Raw genomic sequence first — 23385 nt, 5'->3', positions numbered from 1 at the left:
AAGCTACCTTCATTAAACAACAGAGCCTTTCCCAGGGGAGTTCTGTGTGAAGTCATTATGGTCTACCTAGCATGTGGATTCCTGGTACACAGGGGACATTGATTAGTCTTACCGAGGGAAATGATGGTCAAGGCAGCAAGGGAAACACATAAGGTCTCTGAACACACCCATCAATCTGCAGCCCTAAAGCATGTCCATTAGAGCAAAACCCTTTTCAGTGACAGGTTCCACAAATACTGTTGAAAACCCTGTGATGATGACAGCTATAAACTCCGTTCTCCTGAGACCTATGAGGCTGGTTCTGATTCAGCGACCACAGACTTCACAGAGCAGCTATCAATGGCATGATAATGGTTTGTGATAAAGGTGCTGTTGATGTTCTGCTGAAAGCAGCAGAGAAGCAACTGACGATCAACAGCAATTAGGTGCTTAATAAAACTGCTTTGTCAGAGTGGCCAAAATGAACAAATCAGGAGACTATAGATGCTGGAGAGGATGTGGAGAAACGGGAACCCTCTTGCACTGTTGGTGGGAATGCAAATTGGTGCAGCCGCTCTGGAAAGCAGTGTGGAGGTTCGTCAGAAAATTAAAAATAGACCTACCCTATGACCCAGCAATAGCACTGCTAGGAATTTATCCAAGGGATACAGGCGTACTGATGCATAGGGGCACTTGTACCCCAATGTTCATAGCAGCACTCTCAACAATAGCCAAATTATGGAAAGAGCCTAAATATCCATCAACTGATGAATGGATAAAGAAATTGTGGTTTATATACACAATGGAATACTACGTGGCAATGAGAAAAAATGAAATATGGCCTTTTGTAGCAACGTGGATGGAACTGGAGAGTGTGATGCTAAGTGAAATAAGCCATACAGAGAAAGACAGATACCATATGGTTTCACTCTTATGTGGATCCTGAGAAACTTAACAGGAACCCATGGGGGAGGGGAAGGAAAAAAAAAAAAAAGAGGTTAGAATGGGAGAGAGCCAAAGCATAAGAGACTGTTAAAAACTGAGAACAAACTGAGGGTTGATGGGGGGTGGGAGGGAGGAGAGGGTGGGTGATGGGTATTGAGGAGGGCACCTTTTGGGATGAGCACTGGGTGTTGTATGGAAACCAATTTGTCAATAAATTTCAGAAAAAAAAAAAAACTGCTTTGGAGATGCTGCTGCTTAAAAAGATTGTCATGGGTGGCGCAAGGGACTCAGCAATCAATCCCAATGAAGCCCATGCCTATCTTTCTTTTTGAAAGCACTTCTTCCATCAAACACAAACTGTGAGGCTTTTGCTGCCTCTGAAGGAAGGAAAATCAACTTTGATCTGATTAGTCACATAAAAGCCTTGGGCACAATAATCACCTAGGCAGACCCTGGACACACTTGAGTCAAGGGTGAGACCGGGGAGAGGGCAGAAGAGGAAAATCCCAGCGAGGCCTGCAGGTTTCACCCAGTCTACACAGCCAACGGTAGCCATGGGTTTCGGCATGGACTTCTGTAACTATAATTTGTGTGTTGCTAATAAAATAACCTAGAAAGGGCAGAGGAGACAGCCATCACAACCCTACACTCACCACCTTTCAGGAGGGGGAAATTATTTCAAACTACTAGGCAAAACAAAAGGGATTGTAGTTACCTATCTCTAATTCTAGGTTGATACACCTTTTGTACCAGAAAAAAATACTGGCTTGAGGACATGACAGACTTGGGCCTGTGCCTGGTTCTGAGCCTTCCCTAGCTGTGTGGCCATGGGCAAGTTGCTTCTCTTGGAGACTCGGTTTCCTCATCTGGAAAGCAGAAATAAGAATAACTACCTGACAGGGTTTTGTGAGACAAAATACCAACATATATGTGAGAGGCCTCAGCATCTTGTCCTTATAGATTTAAAATCAATTCACAAAGCTTAGCCTGTATCTGTTTCTCTACCCCTGTGGTATCATTCCAAGAAGATCATTCTGCTTTTTCTAATGCTTCACCGTGTGGAGAGAATTTCAACTATCATATCACATGTGACAGATGTGCAGCCCAGAGAGCAAAACTGCTGGCCTATATTTATCATTAGCTTTAAGAAATAAAAAGAAGGGATTTTTTTTTTAATATTACAGTTGTAAAATCTCACTCTAACATTAAACAGTTTTGGAAATATCATTAAAAAAACACAAGATGGCTGGGTAACTTCATCATAATAATAGCTAATATCTCATTATTAATTACTTCATTATTACTTCAATATAGACACTATTTTAAGTAATCTATATCGATTGCTTCATTTAACTCCCAAACTACTCTATGCGGTAGGAACCATTCGTCTCTCTCTCCCACCTTACAGATTAGAAAACTGAGGCACGGTGAAATTTTGTTTGCACAAGGTCACGCAACCTGTAGGTTAACAAAGGCTAGTCTCATCTACAGGCACTTTGATTTCCAACCCTGTGTTCCCACAATTATGCCAAAGATGGGACTTCTAGAGTGGCTACTAAAGTTCTATTTCCTGACCTGGGTGGTGTTTGCTGTGCATTTTATTCATGTGATCTTCTGAATCAGTTTTATACTATTAAAAAAGCATTTTAAAGTAATAATACTAGTAGCTAAAATTTTGCCACTCAATGCTCTGGGCAAAAATGGATGTGTTTTGCAACCATAGGCACAGAATTATGGTTCTATAATATTGTAACATTTGTCTCTCAGGGCACCTGGCTGGCTCCGTAGGAAGAGTATGCAGCTCTTGATCTCAGGGTCATCAGTTCGAGCCCCATGTCAGGTGCAGATATTACTTACATAAATAAAACTTAAAAAAATATGTTTGCCTCAGTTGCTTAGGACAGTGGCACAGAAGAACATGGAAATTGAATTTTCATTTTGTGGTCTTAGGTGCTACTTGGTCACCAGAGTCCATTGGAAATGGGGAAATAGTATAAGGAGAGTAATTTTTATTTTGACATGCTGAATCACTGTCTGCCTTGACTATATTTTTCTCAACATTCATTTGCTTGTCTTTTCATGTATTTGTTCTTAATTTCTCTTGCTCATACTTTCTCTTTCTCCTTCTCTTTCTCTCATCCCTTTCTCTTCTTAACCTCAGATCCACACCCTTCTGGTTCCCTTCTCCGTGCCTCTCTCTCCTTTTCTTTTCTTTTCTTTTTTAATGTTTATTTATTTTAGAGAGAGAGACAGAGACAGAATGTGAGTGGGGGAGGGGCAGAGAGAGAGAAAGACAGAATCTGAATCGGGCTCCAGGCTCTGAGCTATCAGCACAGAGACTGATGCGGGGCTTGAACCCACCAAAGTCAGACTTAACTGACCTGAGCCAGAGTCGGACTTAACTGACTGAACCACACAGGTGCTCCCTTTTTTTTTTAATACATAAATCATTTCTTGTTGGTCTTATTTATTGAATATTATGATGGATTGCTTAGTCTTCATTAAAAAGTGTTGAACAGATTATATACAAACTTCAATTAATCTTGCTGACTTAAGTTTCCATTGACACATGTACTCCCTGATTGACTTCTATTTCAGTAGCTTAATGGTTCCCAGTTATTAAAAACCTTTTGTACCTTAAGAAAGCTTAGGACTGGAAAGGTTAACATGTTATGGCCTAAGAAGAAAATAAAGTATATGAGCATAAGTTGCCCAAAGTAATCCGTTTTCTCGTCACATACTTCTTGCTTTTCACTCTCTTGTAGACACCCAACAGAGAAATCACATGCCAGGGATGTTTCTTAGCCTATGATGCAATAGGCTTAGTCTTGCCCATTAAGGAGATCTGTGAACACTGAGAGACTCCAGCACTTTATGTAAGGATGGGCCCACAAAGGCTGGGAGTGGCCAGAAAGATCATCCCCTGAGCCAAGGATCTCTGGGCCTCAACTCCAGAACTAATTTGTGTGCTAGGACATGACTCAAAAATCTTATAACCAGGCAGAAAAGTATGCATGTGTGTGTGTGTGTGTGTGTGTGTGTGTGTGTGTGTGTGTATAAATTTATATATACATAAATATATATATATATACTTATTTTTTTAATGTTCATTTATTTTTGGGAGAGAGGGAGAGAAAGAGCCTGAGCAAGGGAAGGACAGAGAGAGGGAGACACAGAATCCAAAGCAGGCTCCAGGCTCAGACCTGTCAGCACAGAGCCCAATGTGAGGCTTGAACCCATGAGCTGTGAGATCATGACCTAAGCCAAAGAAAAGTTGCCCCCAGAAGAGTATATTTAAAAAAATCCCCTTCTCTCTGCTAAAGAGACACTTGCATTCTTTATTCAACAGCTGTATATAGGGTGCTCCTCAGTGTAGTACATATCATCTTCCCACCTGCTTAAGTACTGGGTACTCTAGCCCTTCCCTAATCAACATGGTCCACAGCAGATTCTAAGAATTCCATGGGGCCCTGCCTTCCCCTGAACCTTGGAAATAAAGACCCATCACATGGCACCTTTGTAACAAATCCCAGTCCCCATCTCCCACTTCAGGTTCTAAGACTTCCTGGACCCTCTGGGAAGTCACAGCCTGATCGGTACCTCGGACAGTTCCACTATAAACACTGGGGAGCAGCATATACCTGTTGGATTGTTCTGTAAGCAGGCTGGGGTCCTTCATCCTTAACCTCTCCCTCCGGTCCTGAGAACACTATTTCTTCTTCCTCCTCCTCACTTTCTTCAGAACAGGAATCAAATGCATCAGCATAATATTCTTCAGCCACAAGAGGGTCTTCTGGGATGTCTGAAATAAAGAATAAACAGCAATCAAGTCCTACCAGTCATTAAAATTGTAACAAATCTAGGATCTCCTATATTTTCCCAGAGATGTATATTATGTTTGTGCTGATAAAGCTCTCAGGAGGGTAGAGCTGAATCTTAGCTTCCTGAAAGTATCTGGTTGAATGTAATAAATACTCAGCAAAATTAAACCCGTAAAGGAAAGGAGGAATGACTCTACCAGCAACCATATTTTGAAGGTGGAAGAATAAAGCCATGAAACAAGAAGAAATGATCTCTTGAAGGCATAAATCTTTATTACAAAGGAGGGGATGTAGGAGCAGAAGCAGGATGAGATGCCTTGCCTGCAGGGCTCTCTTACACACCCACACAAAACTTCTGCAGAGGCAGCTGGAGTAGAACTATGACAGCACTCTTCCTGGGAATTTCTTTTTTAAAGAATAAGTGGTGAGACCAGGTAAGATGCATAGGATATACAGGAATGGCATTTTGGCAAGCTGGGGAAAACATTACGGTTCTTTTTTAATAGGCTATGAAGGCTTTTGAAATGGCGTTCACTCTGGGACCCTGCTTAACTTACATCTATATGTGGCATTTATTGTTTTTAAAAAGGAAGGATCACTCACTTAAGTTGATGCCAAGAAGTGACTACCTAAGTTACATGATGAAATGTTATTACTAACTAAAAATATAATCGGTGTTTATAATGGTTTTCAACCAAGAGAGGCCAATACTGGATCACAAAAAAACATAGTGATATCAACTCCAATTTAGTAATGATGGCCTAGAAATAGGGAAATGTGCTCGGGGAAAGGAGCAAATTACAGAGTGACACCCCACCATATTAAAACCATGGGCATTTTAGGCTCTGCACCATTGTCTGATTTATAAACAAAATAATTCTTCTAAATAAATTCTTCTAAATCATAACAAACAGCACTGTTTTTCAACCCACTGTTGCTACTCTGTGTTTCTTGGCGGGGGGGGAATATGGAATTTGGCATCAGAGAATCAGGTTGGAATCCGGCTCTACTGCCTCTTACAGGAGAACCTAGACAAGGTATTTGAACTTATTGAGCTCCAATTTCTCCAGTAAAACTGGCATAAGGGTAACCTGGCAGGGTAGCTGGGAAGATTCAGTAATATGATTCTTATGAAACCACTGTATACAGGGAAGCTTTATAAAATGTTCACTCAATTTCCACATCTGTAAAAATGGACTTTTCATTAAGTGATTCCAGAACCCTCTGGAAGTAGGATACTTAGTAGAGGTAGAGTTCCCTGATAGTCTGACAGTGGGGTACTTTAAAATCTTCGCTAACTATGGTTTCCCATAAAACACAAGAGGCCAGTGCCATGACCTCAAAATTAACTCAAAATACAAAAATTACATATATTAAAAAACTATCTTTGCCAATTCCTTAGGAAGGGGCACACTGGGGCTCCCATACTTCTGGTAACTCCAACACAGCCTGTTTTCCCTTTAGATCACTGGTTTTCTGTTGAGCAGCAAATGAAATAGATTATTTGTATATGGGAGCCATGTTTTATAAAAATCTTGACTCAACTCACACTCAGAATGGCTTGAGGAGTAGATGAAGCATATATGAAATATATGAACAAGATAAGTATATGAAAACTAATAGCTCCCAAGTAGATAATTCAAGTCTCTAGTTTTGTCCTCAAGTAGGGGCATTTCTCACTGAATGGAATGGTGGACAGGACCACACGACTTCCCACCTCTGTTCCTCCCCCTCCACTTCTCCCTCCATCTCTGCATCTCTTTCACAGACTTGTCCACTCTGTCTTCTTCTTCCCACCTCCTCCTATTTCCTCTCCCTCTCCCCCCAGAGGCTCTCTGTCTCTTTGACAGTTATTCGTTCATTTATTTATTCCTATTTTTCCTCTTTCTTTCCCTCTATTCCTCATCTCCTCCATGTTAGGCCAGAATATTTGCTTTCAAATTTGACTGTGACACAATAATAATATCATTTACATTGTTTCCCAGTACCCAGAAATGTGCTTATATTTGTGTATGAACATAAATATATTTGTAGTTGAAATGAAAGTTTCATGCATCCAGATTTACCCTTACTAAATATGACAATTCTGGTCTTTCACGTTCTATTCAAGAAAACTGTTTTAAATGCTAGTTGCAACTTGTTGATTTCTCACCACACAATTTGAAAAACACTGGTTTAGAATGCTGGCTTTGGAATCAAAAAAGAGCTGCATTTAAATCAAGGCTCTAATATCAGCTCTATACCAGCTCTATTCCTGCCCTTCAGCTTTCTCATCTGTAAAATGGAGATGATAATGCCCATCTCTTAGAATTGTTGAGAACATTAAATAGTATAATGGATGCAAAGCACCATGCACATTATGTACCCAGTAAATGTCATTACTAACATTTACCATAAAACTCTGTACACATTTTGCCTGTAATACACAACACCAGGAAGAAACAGAAATATTGGACAATCACAAATATATACACAAAATAGAATCACTTCTCAAAATCCATACTGTACCCAACTCAAATGGGTAATAAGGCAAAAGGCCAAATCCCACAGCCAAACGGTTCTCTTGATAAATACTGAGCCCCACCTCCCATAACATGACTCCTTGTGCACAGAATCTTGGTTTTAGAGGAAAGATTCCCTCTCTTACCAAGGATCCCTCCCAGGAAGGAGAGGAAGGAAAGAAATGGTAAGGAGGAAAGTGCCCTCCTGCCACTTGTGCCTAAGTCATAAAGCAGACGGGGATGAATTCATCTCCGGTATTTCTTAAATGAGCACCACTATCTTGGTACAGCTCAGAAAAGAGATCATTTTCAAAAGGAAAAGTCAAAAGAAATGTAAGTCTGCTCAAACTGTGTTTGTCAAGCTGTGTGTTTTTCTTATGCAGGCCCAATTTGAAGCCTTGTTAGGCTAAGGCTCATTTCTCCTGTCATTGAGGGAAAATGGTCTGTGATAAATAGCTTTAATTTCCTCACACCCTGAAGTCAGCCTCATAGCAGATGCACTGGAGCGGCATTCCAGATCTCTACTAGGCTGGGTGGGCAGCGACAGTGTGTTTATGAAAGAATCCAGTTGTGGCTGCCTGAACTTGGGCACAGTTGTTACAGATCCGTGCTGGAGAAAAAGAGAAGCAATCACCCTGTTCCATGAAAAGGAGGCTCTTTGCCAGACCCTTCAATTAAGACCCTAATAAATCCCTTTCTGTAAGACTTAAGTGAATATCAGGACCACCTGCAGGGCCTGTTAAAACACACATCACTAGGCCCCACCCACTTGCTGATTCAGTAGGTCTGGGGTGAGGCCTGAAAATGTGCATTTTGAACAGGTTGCCAGGGGATGCTGGGGATGCTGGTCTGGGGCACAACGTCCAAACTGTTGCTATAGGATGTGACTAATTCAAATAAAAGTACTATCATATATTATTATATAGAAGCACTATAATAGAATATGGAAGACTACATCTTCCAACCTTATATGTTATAGACCAAAAAAATGAAGACACAAGCTTTGCTTTAGAAGAGTTCAAATTGTTGTACCATTAGCTGTCACGATCTCTGTGGAGTTGTAGGGCACTCTTCTCATTTTTACTGATGGAGAAGAACAAAGCTGTGAGTGAGCAGTCCAAAGTTAAAGCACTTTACAGTTTGCAAAAGCACATTCACATCCATTATCCCATTTAATCATTGCAACAGTTATTCAAGTTAGACCAGGACATTTTTATCATTTTTTTGGATAATGAAAGTGAAGCTCAGGCAGGCTAATAACCAATTGAAAGTCACAGAGCTGTATGCAGGGTGGACACTAGACCAGAACACAAATAACCTGAATCCTATCTTTTTTCCACTGAATTGGTGCTATTTCATGGTTAGCTAGGAGCGTTCGTCTTCGTTAGTAAAACCACGTCATGGATAAAAGGTGTGATTGTCTTCCCCCATCACTCTGAAAGATGTTGGACAAGGGATAGGCTTTCCACTTAGGAGACGGGAAAACTGAAACACTTAGTCATCCTGGTAAAGTGTCTCAAAGGAGCTGGGAATATTGAATGCCAAGGGCTCTCCCTCCGACTCAGCCCAACTGTCACTACCCTCAACCTCAGATGTGCTCAAACTGGAGTGTGCACTGGGATTGCGTGGAGGCCTGTGAAAACAGATTCCTGGCCCCATGCCCAGTGTTTCAGATTAAAAAACTGGTGGTCTGGGCAGGGGTTTGGGGGGGGGGGGGTGGCAAGAAGTCTACATGATGCTGCTGCCGCATCTTGGAGAACCATTGCTCTACCTTACAGGACCTTCAAGGAGAAAGTGACACACAGGTGTAATTGTTGAATGAGAATTTCCCTGATACTTCATCTATTATTGTACCAGCCCTTTAAACTTCTCAAATGATCAGAAAAATGCACTAAAGAATTTATTTTTTATTTTTTAAGAATTTTTTTAAAAGAAGTAATAACATAAGAACTTTGCCTAAAGTCAAAGCCTCATTTCCTTTAGAGGAACTTAGTGATGTGGAAGGAATATCTCAGCCTGTGCACCTACCACCACACTGAATGATTCTAACCATCTGTATGTCTTGAGTAAATGCATGTCATGAGTTTAGCACAATGGTTCTCAAACGGTGTTCCCCAGAAGAGCAGCAACAACATCACCTGGGATATTACTAGAAAAGCAAATTCTCAGGCTTCCCAGACTTGCTGAATCAGAAAGGAAGTGTCCAGCAATCTGCATTTTAATAAGCCCTCCAGGGGGATCCTGATGCAAGCCTAAATTTGAGAACCGCTAATTTCACACAATGACTGGCACTTTCTGCTCAAATAAAAATAGCTTCTACAGATATCCTCATTTGATAAGCTCTTGGGAGGCAGGAGCCAAGACGGTCCTGTTCCCCACGATTTCTCAAACCCATGGCTCAAAGCAGACACTCCAGGATGCTCTGGTTTCTCTTCAGATCTAGAAATCTTTTGCCTTTTCAAAGCAGACACTCCAGGGGCGCCTGGGTGGCGCAGTCGGTTAAGTGTCCGACTTCAGCCAGGTCACGATCTCGCGGTCCGGGAGTTCGAGCCCCGCATCAGGCTCTGGGCTGATGGCTCGGAGCCTGGAGCCTGTTTCCGATTCTGTGTCTCCCTCTCTCTCTGCCCCTCCCCCGTTCATGCTCTGTCTCTCTCTGTCCCAAAAATAAATAAATGTTGAAAAAAAAAAAAAAAAAAACAAAGCAGACACTCCAAACTCAAAGCTTCCTGTCCAACAAATGAATGCCTACACCTCTAAGAGATAAGCACTTTCAAATTTCATGCAAAGAATTTCCTAATCTTTGTTTTGGGGAAGGGCAGGAAAAGGGCAGTGGGGGACATAAAGATTTTTTCCTCCAATAGTGTCAGAACTGATTGGTGACCAAGTGACCTGTGACTTGGGAAATCCAACAGATTCACTCACCACTTTTCTGCCCCTTCTCCTCGGAAGTTAACAATACCCGCAAGGTATTTTTTTTTTAAACAATTTTTTTCAATGTTTTTATTTATTTTTGAGAAGAGAGAGACAGAGCATGAGTGGGAGACGGGTAGAGAGAAAGAGGGAGGCACAGAATTGGAAGCAAGCTCCAGGCTCTGAGCTGTCAGCACAGAGCCCCACGTGGGGCTTGAACTCATAAGCCGTGAGATCATGACCTGAGCTGAAGTTGGAAGCCCAACCAACTGAGCCACCCAGGCGCCCCTCCACAAGATATTTTTAAAATGGTTCTCATTATTCCTACCATCTCGGGGAAAGCATCTCCTCCTAAAGAGAGGATGTTCTCTATGTCAGCTGTGGTGGGGCAGCTGGGGGTGAGGAGGGGATCTCGTGGCAGGCAGCTGCCCAGACATGCCCTTCTTTATTTTTCCTTTCTTTCCTAGTTTTCTGAAGTGGGCAATGGCTTTATCTTGAGCCAGAAAATATTGAACAAAAGCTATAATAAGAACAAACTGATCTATTGTTAGATCTTGATGTGGCCTCTAAAGACCACGTTCTCACATCACAAACTGGAAGCAGCGGTGCTCAGAATGACAATAGTTATTATTATACTGACAAGGCAGTTCTCCAGATTTCTTATTTTCCTAAATATGGCACTTGTGGGTGTGAAAAAGATCGCCTTAATCCATTTTTTTAATGAAAACATTTTAAATAAAAACATCATCTTCTCATATGTTGAAAAAACCTATGATTAATATGCCACAACATTCCCAAAACTACTGGGTGAGAGAATGCCTTGAGAAGGCACTTAGATGCAGACACTGTCTCTGCTGAGCTGCCTCAGTTTCCCCAGGGAGCTCTATCTTGTGTAAGGTGCAGGCAAATTGGCATGAAAAAAACCACAGAAACTGAAGCCCAAGTTAACTGGTGATGTCTGCTGCTTCTGAGAGATTAAGAGGATAAACTGTAGGGTCAGGCTGAGGTTCAAATCTGGTCTCTGCTGCTTATTGGCTCTGTGACCTTGGGCAGCTGATGTCACTTCTCTGGTGGTTTTTCCCATTTGTATGTGGGTGTAGTGAATACTACTGATGTGCCACCCAACCTCCTTACCAGGCGCACCCCAAAATATAACTGACACACTCATCCAGCTGCTGTGAACGCTGGCTGCCGTGTTAGTCTCTGCTGGGGCTACCGCAACAAAATGCCACAGACCGGGGACTAAAACAACATTTACTCTCATCATTCTGGAGGCTGGAAGTTCGAGATCCAGCTGTTGGCAGGTTTGGTTTCTCCTTGGCTTGTGGGGGTTGACTCTCTAGCACTGGTTTTTCAGGGTCCTAATCTCTGATCTCCTCTTCTGATAAAGACACCAGTCAGATAGGATTAAAGCCCACCCTAACAGCCTCATTTTAAGTTAATCATGTCCTTAAAGGCCCCATCTCTAAATACAGTCACATTATGAGTTACTGTGGGTTAGGGTTCAAAATATGAATTTTAGGGGAACATAATTCAGCTCATAACAATTGCTACAGGGCACAAATGCCCTTCTCCAGACAATTGCTCTCAGGTCAAAGAATTTCCTTATCAAAGAGGTTATGTGTTCCCTCCACCCTGGAGCAAAGTCCTGGCCAACAACTTAATGACTCAAGTGGACCTGGCCCCCTCGTATCCCTCATGCTCCAGAGCTTTCTGTGGGTCTAGATATACCCTCCCCCTGAAACCAAAAGCTCTCCCTTAATAAAACACATACACCAGAATAACCATTTCAGGCTCTGCATCTAAGGAGCCCAATCAAAGACTTGGGGGTATTATAATAATACCTTAACTCATAGCTGTAACATACAATTCTATACGAGGTGGGTGATGTTGTGCAATGATGTAAACACCTCTTAAAGGAAAATAGTCAGATGCCAGCAAGGTCACATTCTTTTATGTTATACATTTATTCCCTCAGACTTTCTACAAACAATACCTACGGACACTGCTAAAGTGAGTCATTTGTCAGATATAAATTATATCTCAGACAGCCAAATTTTTTATCTGTTGAGGTCTAATATACTTGCCCTGCTCAAAGTTTTCTTTTCCTTTCTTTTTAAAGTTTATTTTTATTTATCTTTTGAAAGAAGGAGAGAGAGAGTGGGCACATGAGTGGAGGAAGGGCAGAGAGAGAGAATCCCAAGCAGGCTCTGCACTGCCAATGCAGAGCCTGATGCAGGGTTCGAACCCACAAACCATAAGATCATGATCTGAGCCAGATCAAGAGTCAGATGCTTAACTGTCTGAGCCACCCAGGCAGCCCTCAAAGTTTTCTTAAAATGCTCTATCTAGCACAGTGTCTAGAACGTAGTAAGTGCTTAATAAATGACCATTACTATTCCCTTAGCAGGTAGAGAATGTTTGTTTTCTTCACAGTTTTCATACCAAATATAAGTACCTATCATTCTAATTTTAGTAAACGTGCTGCTGAAGCAGGCACCCAACTGTAAGCATTTAGAAAAATACCTGACGAGAGTGCAGGGAAAGACAATATGATCCCTCTGCCAGAGACAAGAAGAGGACTTTGGCCTTACTCCAGAAAAGGGGTTGGGAAGGAGAGTAGGAGGGGTCAGAGCCAGCAAGCTGGTGGCACATCAAACACTTGGTGTAGTAGGCGAGAGACTGGGTTTGCTGTGTGAATCAAAAGGTGCCAAAGGAGGCCACCAGCCTCAGAACATGAGATGGAGGTGGACGGAGCCTGACCATCAATTACAAAGAGAGCTCTGGACAAGCTTCTGTTTGAGTAAAGCTTCCCAAATCTTGGGACAGGGCATCCAAACTGATGTCTGGGTTACCTCATCCTTGGTACGTCAAAGAAGCACTCATGTATAAAGGGTCAACAGCAGAGCTACAGCAAACTCCCCAGGTAGCGGCGACGTGTCTTTCAGGGAGACAGCTGGACTCCACCATGGCTGAGTCCCCAGCCTTTCATTCTCCCAGCAGCTAATAAAGGCACTGGGTCTGTCACCCTTGGACATATCTTCCCTTGCACTGTTAGAAGAAAAAAACTGGCTCGGAAACTTTGCTGTTTTGGAAAAGGCATTTTGCCAATTTCTAAACTTCAACATATACTGGGTTTATTTTTCCTTTTCAATTTTTAAAAGCCATCCCTCCCTGCACTGTGAACCATGAAACGGGTTTTCAGGGTTATTCAGTGAGTCATCAGCGGGGCCAAGTTCTCAGGGTGTCCTAGTTCCCATCAGCAGCCATTAAGATTGCTCATGGGAGTTCAGAAGTCCTGGAGGGGGAAGGGTACGCTCGGAAAATAATTTTCCATGTGAATCATCCCCTTTTATGGATACCATGGGTTCCTGCTGGAGGGCCTGGAGAGGCTGTTACTCCATATTCCAAATGCTGCTGTATCTCTATTTCATTACAAAGAGCCCCCTTCTGGGCCTGTGGGAAGCAACTGTAATTTTCAATCACCATAGTGTTTACTGGGGCTGGAGGCTTACAGCAGCACATTTGCTAAGGAACATTTTGAACCAATGTTCAGTCCAGGGAAAGATATGGACATCCCCCAGTGAAATGAACACACTCATACTCCAAAGCAGAAATGAACACTCCAGATAATGTCTTAACACGCAGCTTTTGCAATCACCTCCAATCTTAACACAGGATGCCACAAATTCTGCCTAATGCACTCACTACCATGTCTCTCTTCCCCATCTGTCTCCCCCACTGCCAATAAAATGGGGTATGAAATCTTCAGCTTGGCAGTCCAGGCCTTCTATCACCTGGGTGTACTCTCTTTCCCAGACCTGTCTTCTCTTACCAATGAATTCCGTAGCTCTCAGTTAAAGGTATGCACCAAAAGGGATTCTGATTGGGTAGTCCTGGGCTGGGTCCAGGCAGTTTTATTTTTCTGATGCTTTCCAGATGGTTCTCTCATGTACCTTTAGATCAGGACCTTGGCTTTTGTGACCTGGACTCTACATTTTCTCCTGAACTCACTCTTGCTTTCTAACCTCATTCCTTTCAAGAGCTCTCCTTCTAGAACTGCCTTGTCCAATATGGTACCCACCATGCACAAGTGGTTATTAAAATTAAAATCAATTACAATGAAATAAAATGACAAATTCAATTCCTTAGTCACACTGGCCACATCTCAAGCACTTGAAAGCCATCTGTGACAAGATCATAGAACACTTCCATCATCGCTGAAAGTCCCACCAGACAGTGCTGTTCTAGAGTGTCCTCCTTTATATGTCTAGCTATGCTGGAGTACAGCCTCCAGTTTGGATTTGCCTAGACTTCTTTGAAACCCTGGGATGTGGGTCACTTCACCTTTCTGACCTTTTGTTCCTCCTCTGGCCAGCACACCCTCCACCACCACCAATCCTGATCCCTGCAAACAAGAAGGTACAACTACAGCCCCAGAGGTTTTCTGACTCTCCTAGTCCTGGACTTAACAGGGAAGAGGCAGTGACTTGATCCCACCCTAATGCTGGGCCTCCTCTGCATGTGCCCAGAGCCACTTCAAAGGACCCATCAAATCAAACCTTCTCATCTAGAGGATGCCTTTTCCACCTTCTTTTATATAGGACCAACAAGTAGAGCTTTTCCACCCATTTTTAAAGTTTTTATTTAAATTCTAGTTAGTTAACATACAGCATCATACTAGTTTCAGGTGTGCAATATGGTGATTCAATACTTCCATACAAATGGAATGTAGAGTTTTCATAGATATTCATCTCCCTCCCTTCACCCCAGAGAAAGGCGGCTCATGGACCTCCTAGATCCCCAAAGTAGACAATGTGTTTTACTGCATAGCAGGTATCACATCTACTTTATTAATCAGATCACTAACTGTAAGTGGAACTAAAGCTCAATTACAAACAATATGTTTATAGTCTTGGGGACATGGCAGTTGCTTGGTTTTATGTCTTTTTGATGTTCTCTTCTCTCACACGATAAGCTATAGGTTAGTATTAATAGTGTGACCTATTCTAAAATAAAGCTTCAAAACTAAGGCTAAAATTAGTCTTGTTGATTAGCTTAGCCGGCAGCATCACACATGAGGCTGTGAAAAAATTTTCTTAGCCAAAATGCATATTCATGACCCTTTTTGTAAGGAGAGCTAAATTAAGTACAGTACAGTGCCTTTCTTATATATAGGACTGCAGGTTCTGCTATGAGGAGTTCTTTGGGTGACATCTGTTTGACTGAGTGTACAAAAGCCTCCTCCCCCCCCACCCCCCACACACATGACAGAAATAAACTCCCATGATCCATTTGGAAATAGGTCTCCCTCAAGGTCTAAAGTGTGTGCTTTTATTCTACATGCCAATGTGATTCTCCCTTAGGCAAAACTATAACATTTCTCTGAACTTGTTTTTCTAGTTTAGAAAGCAAAAGTCAAAATAAGTAGGTAAGTTTCTCTTTCCTCCACCAGATTCAGAGAAATAAATACAGGCCAGAGAATCTACCCTCTCAAGGAGAAATATAGGGAGACTGAACAGAGACTCTGAAGGAGCTGGTACTCCCTGGGCCTTAGGGGTCTCATCTGTCAACAGGGGACAGTAATAATTCAGCACCCTAAAAGTTGGACACTGAACTAGATGATTTCAGGCTGTTTTCCTGCTCTAAGGTTTGCAAATGTAAGACATGGAAGAATCAACGAGATCAGCATGTATATGAATCCTCTGGAGCACCTGACGAAATATGAATTCTGACTAGTAGGTCTGAAGTGGGGCCTGGGAGTCTGAAATTCTGACATGCTTGGGGTGATGGAGATGCTGCTGGTCCACGAACCACAATTTGAGTAGCAAGAGATTCGACCACAGCTTTCTGCTCCTGGTCACCAAGTGTCTGTCAAGAAGTGAGATTACAACTAAGATTTTCATGAAGCTGAAGAATTTAAAGTGCTATCACAAGGAAGTGTCTGCCTGTGTCTTATTTTTCTTTGGCTATATTTCCTCATTAAACAGAAGCTCGGTTGCGTGGAATGCATTTAGCAATTTGTTTGTTGGCAGAAACAACACCTTGCGAGCCAAATAGGATTTCCTCTCTAATGAAATCCTGAAGTTATAATTTCTCTTTCCCACCTCTATTCTCCTGGAAAATGTTTGTTTCCCATTGGCAGCACCCCTCAGTTAACTGGCCAGCTGGAGACAGTCAGGAAACTGCCAGAAGATGCCTGCTGGTGTGGACGTGCTTAGCTCACCAATGTGAACAGGCAAACTGAATATGGCAAGATGGGTCAATGATCACAAAAACACGAGGGAAATCTACTGCACTGATACTGTGGGCATGGCATTCATTTAAATGTTTTAATTAAAGGGAGTGAATATTATACGCATCAATTTAGGCAACTTTTTATGGTTCTACTGAGGAAAATTTCTATTGCAATGTTAGATTTCCTGGGTGACCTACCCTTTCTGGACCTGGCCACTTCTTGTGGCATGAGATATGGTCTTAGAGAGGAAGGTAAGCCCATGTTTAAAAGGAGCTGTTTCACGGTTTATAAAGTCTAGACAAGCTTCCATTTACATATCCCCAAAACAGTAAGTAATAATTATTTACCTTTGTACAATCCTTCACAATTAAAGTGCTTTCAAATACTTTTTCTCTCTTAAGCCTCCCTCACAACACGGTATGATACGGGTAGGTGGTGTTAGCCCCCCATGTTGCAGACAAGGAACATAACATTTAGAGCTGCTTGACCCTTTTTAAGTTAATTTGAAAGTGGCAGACCCCAAACCACGTCTTCTGATTCCAAATCTAGTGCTCATTTGTATTAAGTCATGCTGACTACATAATTCTGTTTGGCCATTCCTTAGAGGTAGCCACTCGATTTCATCACATACTCACAAATGCAAATTTGCAAATGGTGACTTTTTAAATTCACTGCAGCCTCCATGTCTTATCCATAAGCCGTCTCTTTCTCTTCCTCTTCCCAACCACTATCTCTACCACATGCATACCACTAAATACTACAGAGCACTTTCAAGTAATGTCTAGAACCCTGACCAGAGGTTAAAATGTAATTTTTTACACGTAAAGTCACTAGAAAGAGCCATTCAGCAAAAATTACTGAATTAGTTATCTATTGCTGCATAATATCTATTACTGCCCCAGACTACAACTTAAAACAACAACACACATTCATTATCTCACACATTTTCTATGAGTTAGGAATCCAGGAGTGGCACAGGTGGAACGTCTGGGTTCAGGGCCCACCATGAGGTTTCAGCCAAGAAGTCATCTGGGGCTATAGTCATCTGTAGGCTTGATGGGGACTGGGACATCCAATCCTAAGCTCACTCATGTGGCTCTTGTCAGGAGACCTCGTTCCTTGAACAAAACCCTCTCCATAGGGAAGCTGTGTCCTTACCACACAGCAGTTGGCTTCCCTCAGAGGGAATGATCCAAAAGAGCCAGGCAGAAGCTGCAATATCTTTTGTTATCTAGCCTTGGAAGACACGTTTTTCAATTTCCACACAATCCCTACTGGTTACACAGGTCAGTCCTATTCAGCGTGAGAGAGGACCATTCAGGGGCATGAACACCAGGAGGCAAGAATCATTGTGAGGTATATTGGAGGATGGCCACAAAAACACTATGTAGAAATTTCCAGCTTTTCTTTCATTTTTTAGGAAAATACTTATTTTATCATCATGTATAAATAGTTGAGTTGTTATATTGAGGTTACATAATGAATCAGGAAAGACTTTACACTAGAACTCTCTCCTAATATCCAAGTTGGTGATATCCCAACCTTTAAATGATTGTAAAGAGAAAAACATATATGTAACAGGATTAGGCTCATAATTAGGACACATAATGGATTTGAATAGTCACATACTAATGAAATTTCACATTGTTCCTCAAGTGGTCAAAGTCATATTTAGGGGAAGTAAGTATGTAATTATTTTTAGCCTCACATTACATTGCTAGAATTCTAAGTATTCACAAAACTCATGGGGAGAAAAGTGCCATAAAGCTAAGATGTGCCATAACCTACATGAAGGTGGGCATGAACTGATTAAACAGAGAAATGTACAGAATATGAGACTCTGACTGGGGGACATTTAATGGGATCTATGCCAGAATTCTCTGAAGAAACAGAACCAATAGGATATGGAAACAGACAGAAAGAGACAGAGAGACATAAAGAGACAGAGAGACAGAGACAGAGACAGAGACAGAGAGACAAATTATTTTAAGTTATTGGCTCTCATAGTTGTCGTGGGAGGCTGGCAAGTCCAAAATCTGTAGGGCAGGACAGCAGGCTGGGGGCCTAGGCAAGAGTTAATGTTGCAGTCTTGAGTCCAAAGGCAGTCTGGAGGCAGAATTCTTTCTTTCTCAGGTGGAACCTCAATTTTTTTCTCTTAAGATCTTCAACTGATTGGATAAGGCCCACCCACAGTGGTATTGGAGCAAACATCTGTGTACCATAGTCTAGCCACGTTGACACATAAAATTAACCATCATGAGATCTAACAGGAATATTCTTTCCCAACTTGGACTCTGGCAGAGAAGATGAATGGAGCTGGCAAAGAGAACTCAGATCTTCCATGTAGATTGGAGAAGTCCCAAATAAGTAGAATTCCAGGACACTTCTGGGATAAAGTGCCACCCCAACACTTAAATGCTGACTTGGGGACCAGTTACTTGACAAATGGAAACAAGAATCTACTTCCTACCTTGAAAATCTCTTGGTCTCTAAGTATTCATGGTAAACTGTCCACAGATCTCTTTATAGTCATTCTCAGAAAATCTTGTCATCTTCATTTTGTTTGGAGTTTTCAAACCTTTCCGGTGAGTCTGACTGACTATTTGGGTCAAAACACTGATGGCCATCATGAACAACACCAAGGCCACCATGCAGAGTGGGATCTATGCAAGGCTTCCTTCTGGCAGGCGTGGGTACCCAGTGTTGCACAATGACCATAGAGCAAGTATCTGTAGAAAAGGCTCAGGGAATATTAAAGTCATTTTTCCTTAACTATTACTGATTAGTGATTCAAGTGGGGGTCCTTTGACAGAGACAGCAGACCAATAAAACCATCAAAGTGAATTTTTGAAAAAGCTTAATTCAGAAAAAAAACAGATAAGAAAAACTCCCCTAGGTCTCTTATAATAGCCAGGAACTACTTCCAACTTTAAAAAAAAAAACAAAAAAACTAGGTGTCTTAGATTGGATTCCCCAGAAACAGACTCTGAGATGAGGACTTTCATCAAAGTTATTTGTTAGGAAAGGATCCCAGGAACCACTGGTAGGGGGTAAGGAAGTGGGACAGAGAGGGCTGGCAGCCATGCAAAGGGCCCATATCAAGCAGAGTCCCACAAGGGGTAATCATGGCTCACCACAGAGCTCTAGGGACAGTTGGTGGAGGCACTGGAACACTTACACTCTTGCACACATTCATCACTTTTAAAAGGCTGCCTTGGATAACTCTGGGTGTGGGGGGGTGGTGCAGGGCAGGAGTGAGGGGCAAATTCCTAGGCACTTCTGGCTCTCTTTGAGTACTGGAAAAGCAGCCTCTGGGAATCTGAGAGCAGCCTTCCCCTCCCCCCACCCCCAACAAAAGAAACATAGGTAGGAGACTGAGTCCAAAAAAATGGTAAAGGAATGGAAGGGGATATGGATGGAACAGTGACAGCAGCTGCTATATGGGGGAAATGTTTTTCTGACACTTCCTTCCTAGTTAGAAGTTCTATTTACTTGGTTCATCCAATCTGATACCCTCCTGTCACATACCTCCTCTAAAAACAAGTAATGGAATCCCAGGTGTTTACCTGTTCTTCATCCCAAAGTGCCCCCCTGAAGCACTTAACCCGACTCACATCTCCAGTCACTTCTTGGTTCTCTACATTTTTGACCATCATCACTTTCACTTCTTAGTTACCACTTACATTTCAATTTGATCACCCAGTTGTGACTGTCCCACCAACCCAAATCCCAAATCCAAATGAAATTTCAGTTTGCTTTGCACCCAGTCCATCCAACCCCATCAACTTGCTGCACAGAGCTCAATTCCTCAAGGACAGTGAACCTCCCCCAACCCTAGCTCCACTTGGTCTCTTGATCTGAACCAAGGTATTGCTGAATTGTTCAGCCATGGTGTTTATGGAATTCTAACTCATATATAGGTGGCAACATTCCCAAGAAATCAGCACTCACAAAGGAGAAGAAAAAAAACCTTGAAATCACAAGGTTCAGTGCCCTCTCCCTGTTAATATCCAGCTCCTCCTCTCAGCGCATATATGTTTTTGTGATCTGTGATTGTCCTCATCCAACACATAATGAAAAAGCCCAGGGCATGCCTACTGATTTGCATCAAAATCTTTTCACAAACAGCAATAATGCTAAGTCATCCCACTAGAAAATTAATTTCACCCTATTTAATAACTAAGAAGAAATGGATGTGCTATATATTTGCATGGTAACAGTATCAGAAGTGTTTGTTTCACTTCTGATGAGTGTTTCAAGCCAAGTTTCAATAAAGGAAAGGAGGACATCCTGCAAGCAAATTTCATTTAAATTTACGTTTTCCAGTGCCATTAGTGAATTTACCAACATTCTCAGAACCCAAAGACAACGGGCAGAAAATTACCTAGACCAAGGGTCGGCAAACTAGGGCCTATGGGCTAAATCTGGGCCTGCTTTTGTAAACACAGTGTTCCTGGAACACAGTCATAGCCTCTGTCATCCATGGCTGTTTTCTCTCTATGATGGCAGAGTTCAATGGCAAAGTTGAGTAGTTGTGACAGAGATAGCGTGCTCTGTAAGACCTAAAATATTTACTATCGACCATTTAAGAAAGTTTGTCCACCTCTGCTATAGACAGTAAGCAGTTACTGGCCACTCCAGATAAATACATTCAGAAACTGTGGAGCTGGGAGCTGCCTCTCCTTCAAATCCAGGAGCCTTCAAATCCACCAAGAGTCATCTCAGTAGAACTAAAGATATTCCTATCACTCTGGAAATTCCAAAGGATTTAGGAACTTTGCCTCATGAATCAGGGTCAAAGACCATCATGATACTCTTATCCCTTAGGATATTACAAGGGTTTTGGGAGCTCTGTGCCAGGAACTGGGGATAGAGAACAATATATACATTTTCTATTAACTTCACAGAATCCAGTTTATATCTGTGGCTGAGGGAAGGATTCTCTGAGAACAGGACATTCAAATTGAGGCCTGAAGAATGAATAGGCATAGAACAGGTACACAGTGAGATAACATGATGTGGTTTCCAGAAGAAAGAACATTTGCAAAGGATGTGAAGTGGGAAAGATATGGGCATATCCAAGGGAAAGAAAGGAAGCCAGTGTAGCTGGACCGTCAGGAATAGAGTGGCCAACTATTCCAGTTTTCAGTGCTAAAACCGAGAAAGTCCCAGGCAACCTAGGACCGTCAGTCTCCCTAACAGGAGTGACATGAACCATAACATTGGGCAAGGTTGGCCAAGTGGGGAGCAAGTAAGCAGGGCCCTTGTGGGCCCTGTGAAAGGTTTTCTATTTTGTATTCGAAACACAATAGAAAGCCACTGGAGGACTTTAAGCAAAGCAATGACAAACTCTAATTTACATTCTTAAAAGAACATTTTGACAGCCATTTAGAGAATGAACTAGTTGGAGGCCAGAGACTAGCCAGAGGCAGGTTTAACACACCAGGTGAGGTGACAGTTGCTTAGCCTTGGGCAATTGAGGCATTAGGTGAGTGGCCTGGGAATGGATTCTCAGAACCCATGTTAAAGATGACAATCTGAGACTTGCAAAAGTTAGAGGACTTGTCTAATGTCATACAGCCAGTGTGGGAAGCCTGGACTTGACCTTTCTTTGTATTTATCAGGCAAAAGACAAAGTTAAGGAGATACATCCAACTACATGATCCTTAGTAGGATGAAAATTTCTAAGAGAAACAAAAGGGGGAAATAGATTTTGTATTTTATAAGTGATTACGGTTTCTCCGATTTGATCAATTGCAAAACTTAATTTAAGACACAAGTGAAATTCAAAATAAATAAACAAATAAATAAACCACAAGCAAAATTCATTGTTAAAGTGGTGGGATAATTTTTACCAAATTATTCAACAAGAAAAATTTACAAAAATGTGACAATGCAAATAGCATAAGTATTGTGCTGATTCCCTCCATAAAATGAAAAATGAGGATTGTAAACAACAGGGAGGAAGAAAAGGATTAATGTGAAAGTGAGAAAATGTTACGCATTTCTGACCTTAGGAACTGAATTAATAGGATCCTATTGAAAAGCCCCCAGAAAACTTAATAGGATAGAATAAATCTTCACAATGGAAAAGGTATATATACATAAAGATAAATATATTCGGGCCCATCCTTGTTTTGCTGTGTATTCTACTCAAAATGAGAAAACTAGAATTGCATTTATTCCATCAGTACATTAAACGCCTTTGTCAAATGCACCGAAAATTTTCATAGGCCATTCAACTAAAAATAATTTCATACCTTCCCAAGAGAAAATTAAACAAAATAAGAATATATTAATCTAAGATTATAACTACAGACACAAAAATAGAGATAGCTGTTGTGTAATTTATCAATGTTGACATAGAACAGTGTACCTAAAGATATGGTCTGAAATCCCACGCCTCCAGGGAAAGAGTACATTTTACTGTCGCCATACCTCCCAGTCTCTGGTTTTATTTCCGTAACAATAAAAATGGAAAATCAACCTGCTCTAAAGCATTGATTGCATTTGCTGATGCTACAGCTCTCCAAGGACTATTTTTTGGAAAAGTGAAAGAGAAATACAAAATAATTTATCAGACAATTTGCATCTTATTTGGGATTCCTCAGTGGTGAAAACTGCTATGCATAGCAAATGCTGGAGCCAGGCATTTGGGTGATTGACTGAGAAACTCCCAAGCTCTCTGGGGGTAAATCTATAAGTAAATGAACACACTTCACCACACAATTATCCCCACAGGAGGCCCCTCAAACAATTTCAAGATCTTGCATCCACCTACTTAGCACATAAAATGATGTCGATTAAAGCATAAAAGTGTATCATCTCAGTAAGACTGCAGCTTTTATGACCATTACAATAACACTGGCAACATCATGTCTGCTTATTAATGATTTCACACCTGTGAAATTCAAATAGAGTAGGTTTTCTACCTTAGAGCACCATATTCAGGAAAGGAGATCCTGCTGCTTTGTTATCCTTTATGCCAGTT

The 23385-nt window shown here is 41.6% G+C and overlaps 1 protein-coding gene across 4 annotated transcripts in view; it reads right to left on the bottom strand.

Moving 5' to 3' along the window:
- NEK11 (NIMA related kinase 11) overlaps positions 1–23385 on the bottom strand; it is a 269503-nt gene that overhangs the window by 100342 nt on the left and 145776 nt on the right. For all 4 annotated transcript variants that reach the window (XM_047875528.1, XM_047875529.1, XM_047875530.1 and 1 more), the window contains one exon: positions 4566–4726. In XM_047875528.1, coding sequence (XP_047731484.1) covers positions 4566–4726 — 161 coding nt within the window. The remainder of the gene's footprint in view (positions 1–4565; positions 4727–23385) is intronic.

This window comes from Prionailurus viverrinus, chromosome C2, assembly GCF_022837055.1.
Source record: "Prionailurus viverrinus isolate Anna chromosome C2, UM_Priviv_1.0, whole genome shotgun sequence".
Lineage (NCBI taxonomy): Eukaryota > Metazoa > Chordata > Mammalia > Carnivora > Felidae > Prionailurus > Prionailurus viverrinus.
This window is presented reverse-complemented; position numbering and strand designations above follow the sequence as displayed.